The sequence below is a fragment of the Geotrypetes seraphini genome, chromosome 12, assembly GCF_902459505.1.
Source record: "Geotrypetes seraphini chromosome 12, aGeoSer1.1, whole genome shotgun sequence".
Lineage (NCBI taxonomy): Eukaryota > Metazoa > Chordata > Amphibia > Gymnophiona > Dermophiidae > Geotrypetes > Geotrypetes seraphini.
Genome location: NC_047095.1, coordinates 57,926,620 through 57,940,843, shown reverse-complemented (window position 1 = coordinate 57,940,843; position 14,224 = coordinate 57,926,620). Strand labels below are relative to the sequence as shown.

General features: G+C 44.5%; 1 protein-coding gene across 1 annotated transcript in view; it reads right to left on the bottom strand.

Moving 5' to 3' along the window:
* Positions 1 to 14,224, bottom strand: part of SLC1A7 (solute carrier family 1 member 7) — an 85,681-nt gene that overhangs the window by 18,397 nt on the left and 53,060 nt on the right. Inside the window, exons 6-8 of the mRNA XM_033915242.1 lie at positions 13,511 to 13,610; positions 12,883 to 13,116; positions 1,212 to 1,406 (exon numbers count right to left, since the gene is read on the bottom strand). Of these exons, the coding sequence (XP_033771133.1) occupies positions 1,212 to 1,406; positions 12,883 to 13,116; positions 13,511 to 13,610 (529 nt within the window). The remainder of the gene's footprint in view (positions 1 to 1,211; positions 1,407 to 12,882; positions 13,117 to 13,510; positions 13,611 to 14,224) is intronic.

The window sequence follows — 14,224 nt, the reverse complement described above, 5'->3', positions numbered from 1 at the left end:
AAGTTCTTTTTCACCCAGAGGGTGGTGGATACATGGAATGCGCTTCCGGAGGCTGTGGTAGGCAGGAGCACGTTACAGGGCTTCAAAGAAGGCTTGGATAGGTTCCTAGAGGACAAAGGGATTGAGGGGTATAGATAGGAGTAGAGGTAGGTTATAGGGATAGGAGTAGAGGTAGGTTATAGAAATAGTCAGGGACCACTGCTCAGGCCTGATGGGCCGCCGCGGGAGCGGACCGCTGGGCGAGATGGACCTCTGGTCTGCTTCAGCAGAGGCAACTTCTTATGTTCTTATGTTCTTAACCAGTCTTACTTCAATGGCAAGCTTTTGAGCATCTCACCCCCCCTGCCCAACCCCACCTCAGATATCTTCCACCCAGAGAATTTCCAAAGCACCCCCCCAGGCTCACACAGGGACCATCCATGGTGGTCTAGTGGAAGGGGCAGGAATGCTCCTCTCAGTGACATAGCGAGGGTGAGTGATGCCCCTGCCCTGTCCTCTTCTCTGATCCCCGCTCCTTCCCGATCCCCCCGATCCCTTTCCTTTCTCCGTACCTCTTTCATTTTCTCGGTGTGAGCAGTATCAAGCTCTCTCTCTCTCTGATGTCACTTCCTAGGCGCGGGACCTGAAAGTGACATCAGAGACATAGCCAACGCTGGCGCGAGCAGCAGGTTGGAGTTGCTGTTCATACCAGCGAAAAACTATAGGTGAGGTGGGGGAGAAGTGAATGCGCGAGCGTGGTGGAGGGAGGAGTGGGAAGGAATAGGAGGCAGAGAGGAGGCGCCAAGACAGCGCCCGGGGCGGACCATCCCCATGCCCCTCCCTTACTATGCCACTGTGTCACATTCCGCTCCTGTTCCTTTTGGCTCCAGGTATAAAATGATACCCATTGACCTTTTCCAAAAGGCAAATGTAGTTGAAACTTGGTAATCAGTTGTTTGGTTTGGGCATTTCTGAGATTGTGCATTAGACCAATGAGTTTGTTGTCTAGAACCATACTGAACCCACTGGGTGTTCTTTTGAACACAAAGCACATACAGCAACTGGTTTAACTACTCACCCATAGTGGGGCGTACATGGCCATTTGAATGGATCTTTTATTTTTATTTTTTTTATATATCTGTGTATGTAATAAACCTTTCATCGTTTGACTGGAAATACCTATGTCTGTTTTATTTGCACTTAGATTTCTTCTGGTCCTTGCTTAACTTTACCTTATGGTAATGATTTGCCCAAAGTCTAGGTCATAATTGTTGACTTGAGCTATGAAGATTGTAGCCACGGCTTCGTAGAGGGCGGTTCCATCCATGTTGATCGTGGCTCCCACAGGAAGGACAAATCTGGCAACCCGTCGATCGATGTGGTTGTTCTCCAGTAAGCACTTGAATGTTATAGGCAGTGTGGCAGAGCTACAAAACACAACACAATTACTCAGTTCCAGAGAATGTGAATAAAGTTTACATAACAAATGGGATTCTTTTGTTATTGTCGCAAGTCTGGGTTTTGGCTAGGTGCTAGTGACCTGGATAGGCCACCATGAGAACAGGCTACTGGGCTTGATAGACCTTTGGTCTGATCCAGTAAGGCTATTCCTACTTTATTATGTCTCTTGCTGTTATCCCCTGATGACGCACTAAGCGAAACAGGGTATACGCCTGTGGTTTTTGGGGGGGACTTTTGCATTGAAAAGATTTATGAAGACTCATGTTGAGGAGATATGAAGACTTTCTTCAAGCTCAGTACTTTCTTCTGTCCCTTTGTTATTTGAAAGACTGAGAGAGATGATTTGTAAGTTTTCCCGGAGTTGGTTTGAGATTGTTTGTACTGACAACTATTGGGAAGTTTTTTAAAGACCAATGATTTACTTAACAAATTTCACTCTTCTGTCATACCCAGAAAGCAGACGCCCGACTTAAGTACAACTCGTACTTACGAACGCAGTCGCGGCTTCATTTGATTTCACTGAGCAGTATTTCCAGTGGCAGAGACTCCTACACTTCTCCTGTGGCAGATTCAGGAATGATGCATGGCCACATTAAGAACAGTGTGTGGTTGTGCACGCTGTACCTTAGAGGGAACACGTGACCCTTTTGTCAGCTGGGAGCAGAGGGAAGCAGCAAAAATCTTAAAATCTACAGGTTCTGAGTTCCATACAAATCCGACTTAAGAACAGCTTTAAAAACGTAACTCGCTCTTAACCCGGGGACTGCCTGTATAGAAATAATCAAGCCATTGTGACATCACTGATGAGGTTAGCTCGTAGACGTTGGCGAAATGAGGCATTATGACATCACAATCTCAGTTCTAGAATGTTGCTACTCTTTGGGCTTCTGCCAGGCACTTGTGACCTAGGTAAGCCACTGTTGGAATTAGGATGCTGGGCTTGAGGGACCTTCGGTCTGTCCCAGTAGGGCAAGTCTTATGTTCTTATGTGAGTCAAGTAGAGGCTGTCCCCAAGTTACAGATGCCCGACTCAAGTATGACTCGTATTTAAGACCGCGATTGCGGCTTCATTTGACTTCACTGAGCGGTATTTCCAGTGGCAGAGACTCCTACACTTCTCCTGCAGCAGATTCAGGAATGATGCCTGGCCACATGAAGCACAGTGTGGGTTGTGCACGCTGTACCTTAGAGGGAACACGTGACCCTTTTGTCCGCTGGGAGCAGAGGGAAGCAGCAAGAATCTTAAAATCTACAGGTTCTGAGTTACATACAATCCGACTTAAGAACAGTTTTAAAAACGTAACTCGTTCTTAACCCGGGGACTGAATGTATAGGAATAATCAAGCCATTGTGACATCACTGCTGAGGTTGGTTCTTAGGTATTGGTGGAATGAGGCATTATGACATCACAATATGAGCTCTGGAATGTTGCTACTCCTTGGGATCTTGCCAGGCACTTGTGACCTGGGTTAGCCACCATTGGAAACAGGATACTGGGCTTGAGGGAACACTGGTAGGGACCGTTGGCCCTTTTGTCAGCTGGGAGCAGAGGGAAGCAGCAAGAATCTTAAAATCTACAAGTTCTGCATTACATACAACCCCAACTTAATAACAGCTTTAAAAATGTAATTTGTTTTTAACCCGGGGCTGCCTGTATTTAGTTTTATACCCCGTCCTCTCAGGGAAGCTCAGAACGTGTTACAGCATTACACACATAATTCAGAGTGATATAGCAGATGACCTGCTGGTTCTAAGTTACACACAGAGTACAGAAAGGATCTTAGAATTAGAGACTTGATGCATTCAGTAGAGTTTCAGGGGAAAACTGCAAGATGACAAGGGAAGAGGGAGAGGAGCAGGCGGAAGGGAGGAGGGGGGGGCAGGAGAGGTGCTGCCGTAACTAACTAATGACAATTGAGCCAGATTGGCTTACTTGTGTTGCAAAGTGACAACTCGATTTACATATGTCATCACGATCCAGTAGAAGAGTAACATGTCGAATTACTTATAACATCATGCTCTGGCCTGAATTGCATTTAGGGTCCAGGTTCTATTGCATTTAAAGTTACAGTCCATTTGCAGTTTGGATGCGTGTAGTAAATAGGTAGGTTTACACCGCCTTCCTGAAGTTTAGTATTGATTCGAGGGAGCAGATCGATTGAGGTATTTGTTCCCATAATTTAGGAATGAAGTGAGAGCATGAGTTTCTACTGGCTTTTTCGTTGAGCAACTAGTTGGGACTGTCAAGTGTTTTCTCTTTGTGCTTGGCTTCCTTTATATATCAACTTATTGACTAACCAGAGCGTTTGTAACATCATTCCTACCGTTGGAAGGTCTTCAAATGGATTGACCAATAGATATATTCAGCACTTTTGAAGTTTGTGCTCTTTGAAAATAAGTGAGGCGAATCGACGATGCTAAGGACTTTGGAACTTTTGATGTTTGTATATACAGATCTCTATATCTCTATCTATCTGTGACACCCCCCTTAGGAGGTTCCTGAATTCTGAGCCTGACCTGGATGGAGTCCCCTTGGGCAAGTTCTGTTGGTCCCTTGAGTGGTTGGTGCCTGGTGCCTCCACCTGGTGGGGAAAAAACATTCCTGGGTAGGATTCCACAGTTCAACCCCCTTCCCCAGGAAACTTCAAAAAGTCCACTGTGAACAAGGCTTTCAAAAATGGTTACAGTTTTATTGAACTATGTACAGGTTCTGCTATACAGATATATAAAGGTTTTGAAAGATTAGCAATGTCTCCTCTGCTCCTGGACATGGGGCCCAATCGGGCCTGAGTCAGGAGTCACTCGGTCCAAGTTATAGTCTATGTTAACAGCACTGTTTTTTTCCTGTGGTTTTTTTTTGGGGGGAAGAGTTTGCTTCTATTACTTGCTATTATAGATGCTAATACAAACTTACTGTCTTTGTGTAGCAATTTTTTAATTACAAGTAGAGACTTGCTATATACAGTATAACCATGTGACAATAACTTTGGACTGAGTGACTCCTGATGCAAGCATCATTGCCGAAACATGGCCATGTTAAGTCCTTTCACTTTCCAATCCTTCACATATAGAAACATGATGGCAGATAAAGGCCAAATGGCCCATCCAGTCTGCCCATCTGCAGTAACCGTTATCTCTTTCTCTCTCTGAGAGATCCCACGTGCCTATCCCAGGCCCTCTTGAATTCAGACACAGTCTCTGCCTCCACCACCTCTTCCGGGAGACTGTTTCACGCATCTACCACCCTTTCTGTAAAAAAGTATTTCCTTAGATTACTCCGTAGCCTATCACCACTTAACTTCATCCTATGCCCTCTCATTCCAGAGTTTCCTTTCAGATGAAAGAGACTCGACTCATGCACATTTACGCCATGTGGGTATTTAAACGTCTCCACCACATCTCCCCTCTCCTGCCTTTCCTTCAAAGTGTACAGATTGAGATCTTTAAGTCTGTCTCCATCCTCCTTATAATAAAAACATAAGAACATAAGAATTACCACTGCTGGGTCAGACCAATGGTCCATCGTGCCCAGCAGTCCACTCCCGCAGCGGCCCTTAGGTCAAAGACCAGTGCCCTAACTGAGTCTAGCCTCACCTGCGTACGTTCTGGTTCAGCAGGAACTTGGCTAACTTTGTCTTGAATCCCTGGAGGATGTTTTCCCCTATAACAGCCTCTGGAAGAGCGTTCCAGTTTTCCACCACTCTCTGGGTGAAGAAGAACTTCCTTACGTTCGTACGGAATCTATCCCCTTTTAACTTTAGAGAGTACCACTATGACTTCCTTGGCTCGTAGCCACTTGTTTAACTGCTGATATCTCGTTCTTTTATACTCTTATGTTCTTTTTATGTATGCTTCCGTATTTTGTATTGTATTTTGGCTCATTCTAGGGGTTGTAACTGGAAGGAGGACCAGGGGGAGGGGGTAAGGGGGGATGGTTTGAGGGGTTTGTTGGGGGTTATGGTGTTGTGGCATCTTTGGTATAACTTAAGCTTGTCTCTGCTTAACCCTGTGCATGTGCTTGTTTTACTGATGAGCTCAATAAAATATACTTGAACATAACTTTAGAGAGTGCCCTCTCGTTCTCTCTACCTTGGAGAGGGTGAACAACCTGTCTTTATCTACTAAGTCTATTCCCTTCATTATCTTGAATGTTTCGATCATGTCCCCTCCAGAATTGTACACAATATTCTAATTGAGGTCTCACCAAAGTCTTATAGAGGGGCATCAATACCTCCTTTTTCCTACTGGCTATACCTCTCCCTATGCACTCTAGCATCCTTCTAGCTTTCGCTGTCATCTTTTCAACCTGTTTGGCCACCTTTGGCCATCACATACAATCACACCCAAGTCCCGCTCTTCTTTCGTTCACATAAGTTCTTCACCCCCTAAACCGACTCCTTTACTCCTCCCTCCTAATAGGAAAAGGAAAGGGAAGAGAGATCATCATACCACTGCTTTGCTCAGTTACCAGTGATATCACTGAATACACAATTCAGTGATATCCTATTGGTGGAGGCTGTGGGAATTTTCTAGCATGCAGTAGAACTAGTGCGAAAATCTCAGACTCTACGCGAGGAAGTTTTCTTTAAAGACTTGAAAGGCATGGTTGCCAAACTTTGCAGGATTAAGCTGAAATGGAGGGCACAAATAGGCAACGCCCTTGAAAAAAATGCATGACATCTGGATGTGAACTTAAAGAAACCCCTCTAAGTGAGCATGGAAACGAGCTAATGCTGCAACTTGAATCTTTAGAGAGGCCAAGGCTAATCTCTGCAGGAAACGGTGTCTGCAGAAGAAGAACAAATGCTAGAGAAATTCGCCGAAAGATTACTGGTAAACCAGATCGGGCTCTAACTCAACATCCTCCTCTAAGGGCTATGCAGGAAATGGAAAGATCTCCGAGGAGCCCTGTGAGGGAGGCACAACAGTTCATCCAGACCTAGAGAGATAAAAACTGCCTCTCACCCTGTTTTCTGCATGTCGGTACCCATCTTGTATTTCCCTATATCTGATTTAACTGACTTCTTTGCAACCATGTCGAAAGACAAGGAGGCTGAAGGTGGGTCTCCATGGCAGTAATCAGATTGCCCAAACTGCTGTGGCGGTTCCCCATAGTGGGAGCACCTTTTAAGAGATTCCATTTAAGCATTTTAACATCAGGGTTTGAAACACTCACCCTCCTCTCCGCCAGCCAAAGATAAACCCAGCTTGCAAGAAGTGCTTCGATCACTCATCTCCCACAGCCTGGAAGTGCTCCACTCCATCTAAATAACAATCACCCCATGAAACAGAAATGCTACAAGAGACGCTGGCAAGAAATGGGATAAAGAAACCAGGAAAATACTGAACAGGATAGATACAGCCCTGAAGAACTTAAACACTATTTTCAGGAGGGGGTGTGGGGGGTGTGCAAGAAGAAAAGCAGTCTGAGAAGGAGCTTTCATTACAGCCTCTCTGACCTCGTAATAATGTTTTTCAGTTATTAAAAATCCTCTCTTTTTTTTCAAAATTTGAGAAGGACTATTCAACCGAAAAATATTTGGAAGAAGTGAAGGGAAGAACCTCGACTGCTCCAGGTAACCCTTCATGTGCAGTAGTCCAAGTCCTGAATTCTCCTCCTACAGCCAAGTTCAAGTAGGTGACTTGCTCTCCATCTAGGTCCAAGAATTACCTCGCCAGCCAGAATTGCATGGGATATGTGCTACCATCTTCTGGAGACAGAGAATACTGGAGGGCTGTGCTTATGCAGTTCCTTTGTATACTAGAGCTTAGTCTCTGTCTCCATCTGCTGGCTGACGGATACAACCTTATGTTCTGGCCTAGACTGGTTGGATTAAAAGTAATTTCTTCTGTTAATTTCCCCCCGCTGACATATATATTTTTTTATTATCGCATATGTAATATGAAATGGAGACAATACTGCCCACTGCATTCCTGTGCTCCCTCTACAATTCTATCTGATCTTGCCAGGAACATCTGGTTGAGAAAAATTATATAAGAAAAAAAATCCAAACTTGACTTCAGATTCCAGCTTTCTGAAAAATCTTGTCACTCCACATCATGAATGATACAACATTCCTGTGTTATGGATTATATGACCACAAGAAGAAGCTTACAACTTTGATTTTTATAAAAGTTTTTACAGTAATAATTGAGCCATTACATATAAGACAACTCCAAAACAGTCAAGTGAAATGTTAAGACATCTCTAGCAGAGTAACAGAGTATCAGGAAACCATATCAAACAAAGAAGAAAAATCTTGGCAAACCCAGAACATTACAGGGCTCAAGGAAAACATGACTGTCTCCTCTCTCTCATTTCTTATTCTGCTTGAATAACTCTTTAGTATCATCACTCCTACTGTGAAAAATATTTATTGCACAGCAAGCATGGAAAACAACCTCACGCTCTCAGCGCAACCAAAAGCCAAAGACAACCCACTCCCTCATACCACCATCATTGGATCTTTGAGTATAGCAAGACATAAATTCTGACATAAGAAAATATGGCGCTATAGGTGCACAGAAACAGACACTCTGAAAGCATGGCTCCTACTTTTGTGTGATATACTTGTAAGGGGTCCTGGGGATGAAGAATGGGAACGTAATGGGACGATTCATCACGGAACATTTAATCACGGCTAAGATGAAACGGCCACGATGAATCATTCCATTTAAAGGAAGGCTCGGCTTCTGAGACATGCAGCTAAAAGCTCCAGCTGGGTCTCCCTGCCAGCCACTGCCGACTGCTTGTTGTGAAAAGCAGCTCTGGCAGAAGCTTCATCCTCCAGGGCTCTATCTGCGACACAGCTGAAGAGCAGCTCCAGCCCAGGGCCAGGGCTCCCTGCCAGCCACTGACGCACGCGCGTTTCCTGCCTCACCTTGCGGCCTGCTGCCCACTGTCACCTGCTTCTCCCTCTTGCCCTGAGGCCTGCTGCTAATTCTGGGAATGGGTATAATTTTTGGAGGTGGGGGGACATCACCCCCCCATGCTGAATTGGATTCATCTCGGCCAGTTCATCACATGAAACAGCCATGATGAACTGGCTTTGATGATATGGCTGCGATAAATTGTCCTAGAGCTGAATGGGATTATTACTACTTATTGTTTCTATAACACTGGCGGACGTACCCGATGTTGTACATTAAACATGTAAGAGACGATTCTCGTTTAAAAGAGCTTACAATCTAATCAAAACAGACACACAGGACAAGTAGGGGTTAGGGAATTTCTCTCAGAGGGAATAATACAAACGTGGATACTTTCCAAGTGAGTAGGAGTTAAAAGCAGCCTCAAAAAAAAGTGGGCTTTTAGTGGGATTTGTATAGATTCGGCACTTATTGCTAACATGTTATCTTTTGTAGATTATAAACAATTTAGACATCAATTTAAGACATATTTGTTTAGAACGTTTCTGTTGTCTACAGGGCAGGATTAACCAATAGGCCCAGTAGGCACATGCCTAGGCCCGAAATGGTCAGTGGGGCCCGATGAAGGAGGGCATCAACATTATTTTTTTCCAAATGGCAATGGGCCCCTCCAGCATCGATCGGCAATGCGGCCCCCCCCCTCCGATCAGCAACGCCCCCCCCCATCGACGGAAAGTAAGACAAGCAAGTAACGCGGGTAAGAAAGGCAACGGGAACTGTAACTGTGCAAGCGGTGCTGCTTGCCCAAAGCTTCCCTCTGACGCAGCTTCCTGTTTCCGCCTGGGCGCATGGTGGGGTGGAACGGGGCAGGGGGCCCAGTGTACTTGTGTGTCTAGGGGCCCTCAATAAATTAATCCTGCCCTGGTTGTCTAAAAATAGATATTGATTAAAGCTAAGTCTAGCTGGTCACCAGTGTTTTGTTATTACACTTTAATTCTAGCACGCTGCTAGATGATACTAACGGGGGGCTTGAAAGACCTCAAGGGCCCACAGCTACTTGTTGTTAGAACTTGTCTTAGCAAGTTAGCTTTATGCGCGCTATCATTGGTCAAAATCCCCCTTTTTTATTTTTAATCATAGTTTGTGAAACTTTTTTTATATAACATTTAATAAATTTGTTTTAAACTTCTTTACTTTTTTGTTTAATGTTCATCAAAACATTCACATGGAAATTATGCTAAGTTTAAAAAGATTTGGGGGCCATTGATTGTACAGTGGTGCCTCGCATAACGAACGCCTCACACAATGAACGCTGCACACAACGAACTTCATGTCTTGATTCACACAACGAACTTCGTTTCACACAACGAACTTCGTTTCACACAACGAACTTCGTTTCACACAACGAAGTCGCCCGAGCTGCCGATGTATTGCATCCTTCCGCGCAGGCACTGCAGGCAGTCGTTAGTCACTGCGCTTAACTGCCCTCTCTCACTGTATACAGTCGTCCTTTTAAGATAAACTCAATATTTTTTATATATCATGGCTTCTAAAAAAAGCAGGAAGGTGATTTCTGTTGAAATGAAACGGGAAATAATTAGAAGGAGTGAATGTGGGGTAAAACAGTGTGACCTCGTCAAAGAGTTTGGCCTCAGCAAGACCACCATTTTCACCATTTTGACAAATAAGGATGCAATAAAATCAGCCAAAGTAGCCAAAGGAGTATCAAAACTATTTCATGAAAAACATAGGTCTTCAATCCACGAGGAAATGGAGAGGCTATTAGCAATTTGGATTAAGGACAGGCAGGTGAAAGGTGACGTAACAACCCAAGATATTATCTGTGTGTTTTTTTTAAAAAAAATTATGTGTTTAGATGTATCTAAATAAAAATAATAACAAAAAATTTATCTTTTTTTATGCCATCTTAGCATATTTTATGCTGCAGAACGAATTATTTTTTTTAACATGTATTGTTATGGGAAAACGCGTTTCACATAACGAACTTTTCGCATAACAAACTTGCTCCTGGAACCAATTAAGTTCGTTGTGTGAGGCACCACTGTATATTCAAATGATTAGACACCTTTATGTATTAGAAATATTATAATAAAAGGGGGGTATAGTATATGATTTGATGGAATTCATTGATGATGTGGGGAGAGATGGGAGGAGGGAGGGATTTTTTTAAATACTTAAGGCAATATTGGTTAGGATGTAAAATGATTTCTGTGTATTATATATTATAATATTGTATACTTGTTGAACGAATTGAAAATGAATAAAGATTAAAAAAAAAAAAAAAAACCCAAAACATTCACATGTTCGTGTATATATATTCCTTATAGGAACCCTTAATATAACGTAGATAGTACTTTGTTTAAGGTTTTATGCTACCCCATTAAATAGGTAAATCTGGTAACTCTATGTGTGGGCAAGGGCTGGGGCAGATTTGCTTCAACAAATCTGGTAACCCTAATTAACGTCCTTTTAGGCCAAGGATCCTCCCACCATCCACCCTTTGGTGCTCAAAAGTCCCCCCCCCTCCTCCTAATTTCAAAATAGTTGAGTAAATACACTTCCCCCTCCGTATTCGCGAATTCTGTATCTACAGATTCGCTTAGTCGCGGTTTTAGATCAAAAAATACATTTTCATTTTTCAGGCTATTTTAAGCCCTGTAAGCCCCCCTCCCCCCCTTAAGCCTTACCTGGTGGTCTAGTGGGTTTTCGGGGCAGGAGCGATCTTCCCACGCTCCTGCCCCCGTGCAGATCACTCACAAGAAATGGCTCGAGAGACTACGGGAGCTCAAGGCAGCCATTTCCTGTGAGAGATCTGCACGGGGCAGGAGGGTGGGAAGATCGCTCCTGCCCCGAAAACCCACTTGACCACTAGGTAAGGCTTAAGGGGGAGCTTTCAGAGCTTAAAATAGCCGGAGGTTAGGGGCAGAACCGGCCCGAATATTATTTAATATTCGCGGGCCGGCTCCACCCTGAACCCCCGCAAATGCGGAGGGGAAAGTGTAGACCTATGATTTAAACAACAGGCAACAGTGCAAGCGGGAGAGGCGGCACTGAGGGATACCAGTTAGGAGTAGATTGCAGTAATTTAAGCGTGAGGTTACAAGAGCTTGGACAAGGGTCAGGGTAGTGTGCTCAGAGAGGAAGGGGCAAATTGTGGTGATATTGAAGAGATAGAAGCAGCAGGTCTTAGCAGCTTGCTGGATATACGTAGAAAATGAGAGCTCAGAATCGAAGACGGACTCCAAGGTTGCGGAGCAGAGGAGACTGGAACCATGAGAGTATTATTTACAGAGATGGAGAAGGAGGAAGAGGAAGAGGAGCAGAGGGTTTAGGAGGAAAGAGAAGCAGTTCTAAAAAAACATTTGTGACCGAACACTCTAGGACTGAGATACCATCCCAGAAAGTGAGATTTACCACCTCAATGAATGATATTGACAGCCGATGAGTAAGGTTTTGCATTTGGAATATAAATCTCATGTGGTAGTGTAGGGACTAAGGCCTAAGGATGTTCTGCTGTGTACCTAAAAATGTGATAGTTCTGCTTCGTGGATGACACTTTGCATATTTTAAACTCAATCGGGTCAATATTCAGTCGGCAGCGATCAGTGGGGTTTTTTATTTTTATAAGCACTGACTGTAGCTGGCTAAATTAGCCCTGGATGTTCAGTGAGGGGTCATGACTGGCCATGGCATTGAATATCTAGATGTGCTAGTGTACAGCAGGAAGAGTCTACATCAGGGGTGTCCAACCTTTTGGCTTCCCTGGGCCGCATTGGCCCAAAAAAATATTTCTGGAGCCGCACAAACGCGCAAATGCTGCAGCAAGACAGAGGAGGGAGCCAGCAAGGCGGTAAACACCCGGGGGCAGCAGAGGAAAACACTTCATCGCCCTCGACCGGGGCCGCACAAAATACTTCACTGGGCCACATGCGGCCCTTGGCCCGCAGGTTGGACACCCCTGATCTACATGGCCGGAAGAGAACCCATTGTAAACGTACATTGTTTTATATCACATCCAGCAAAGAAATGCTGTATATACTCGAATATAAACCTAGATTTTTTGGGCCAAAAAAAATGGCCCAAAATGGGGGTCTCTGATTATATTCCAGTCTTACTACTACTTGTGCTTTTGTAGCGCTGCTACACGTTTGCAGCGCTGTACATTAAACATGTAAAAGACAATCCCTGCTCAATAGAGCTTACAATCTAATTAGAACGGACAAACATGACAAATAAGGGTTAGGGAATTTCTAAAAGGAATGATAAAATAGACACGGACCCATCGCAGGCCTCTCCCCAGACCTACCTTAAGCCCTGCTGGTGATTTAGGGCAAGAGTGGTCCTCCTATGCTCCTGACCTAAGCAGTCTTAGTATTCAAAATGGCTGAGCTGAGTTCCCACAGTAACCTCGCGAGACTGCCACGAGTTAGGTTTATATCTGAGTCAACCTTTCCCCCCCCCCCCTTTTTGGAGGGCAAAAGGTTACCTCGGTTTATATTTGGATGGGTTTATATTCGAGCATACACGGGACACTGGAATCTAGATCAGTACCTGGAAGATGTGGCCAGAGCTATGAGCAAAGCTTGAAGGACCCCTCGGATGAAGACAATAGGGTTCTTCTTGGTGATAAACAGATATGTCAGTGGCAAGATGAACAGTCCATGAACCACCAGGCCACACACCACTGTAATCGCATAAAATCCCAGCTTCTTCCCAATGGCTGTAGGATCATCCATTTCCAGTATCTTGCCAGCAATGAGGAACACTATGCCGAATGGAAAATACCTGAATAAATAACAGATGGAATATTTGTGATGGTTAGTAGGTCTACCTACAAATGAATATGTATTTCAGTTGTTGAATTCAAAAGTCTCATAACGTCATGATATTTATGTACTGTACACATATGTTGGATGCAAACATATTATAGAAGCATTAGTGTATTTTATATGCTCGCAGATTCTATACGCCCTGTATCTGTTTTTGTAATTTAATTAATGCCACAATTATATCTATATTCACACGGATGATGGTACCCAAATGGATGATGTTCATGTTATCAACGTATGATTTCTAGACATATCATTTCCATACCAGAATGCATCAGTTTGAGATTTATAAATCCGATGGTACTCAGGTGGTAGTTTTTTTGGCTAGCACAAGTAGAGCGGCTGCTTACCAGACGGCAAAACCAACAATCTTCATGACGGATTCGTTCAAACACTGACAAAAGCTGACCACAGGGACTCCGCTCGCCCCCATCCTCCCCAGCATGATACCTGCGCGGAAACAGCATAACAGGACTTACGCTCTGTAGTCATGCAGGAGTAAAGTTTGTGGGGATTTTTTTTACACGCATAAACTAACACAGTAAACAGTCAATGACGGCAGAGAAAGACCCTCAGGGCCCCTCCAGTCTACAAGGGGCTGGTCACTAACCTGCCTGATCGGGCCCGATTGGGTCCCGATCCCGGCAGGTCTGACTGATTCAGTAAACTTAAACATGCAGATGAGGGCGATCGTAGGAACGCCCCCATCTGCCTGCACGGCTCGCGCATGCGCAAACCATAGGAGCAGCAGTCTTTTTTTTTTTTTTTTACTTTTTAACTTTTGACTTCGGGGAAATGCCGTCACCTACACTGACCCCCCAACCTGCGTGGCTGCTATAAGCTGGTCCCACTTTTGCCAGCTGCCGCCCTCACAAAAAATAATTGGAGCCTGTGGTTTTAACCCGCTTTAAAGCTACGGGTTAAAACCATGGGCTCGCTGGGCGGGGAAGAGCAGGAGAGCTTCGGGGAAGGGCAGGAGAATGGCGGTGCGGCAGGAGAGATTCGGGGAAGATCGAGGCAGAGCAGGGCAGCATTCAGGGCGAGCAGGCAGGAGAGATTGCAGG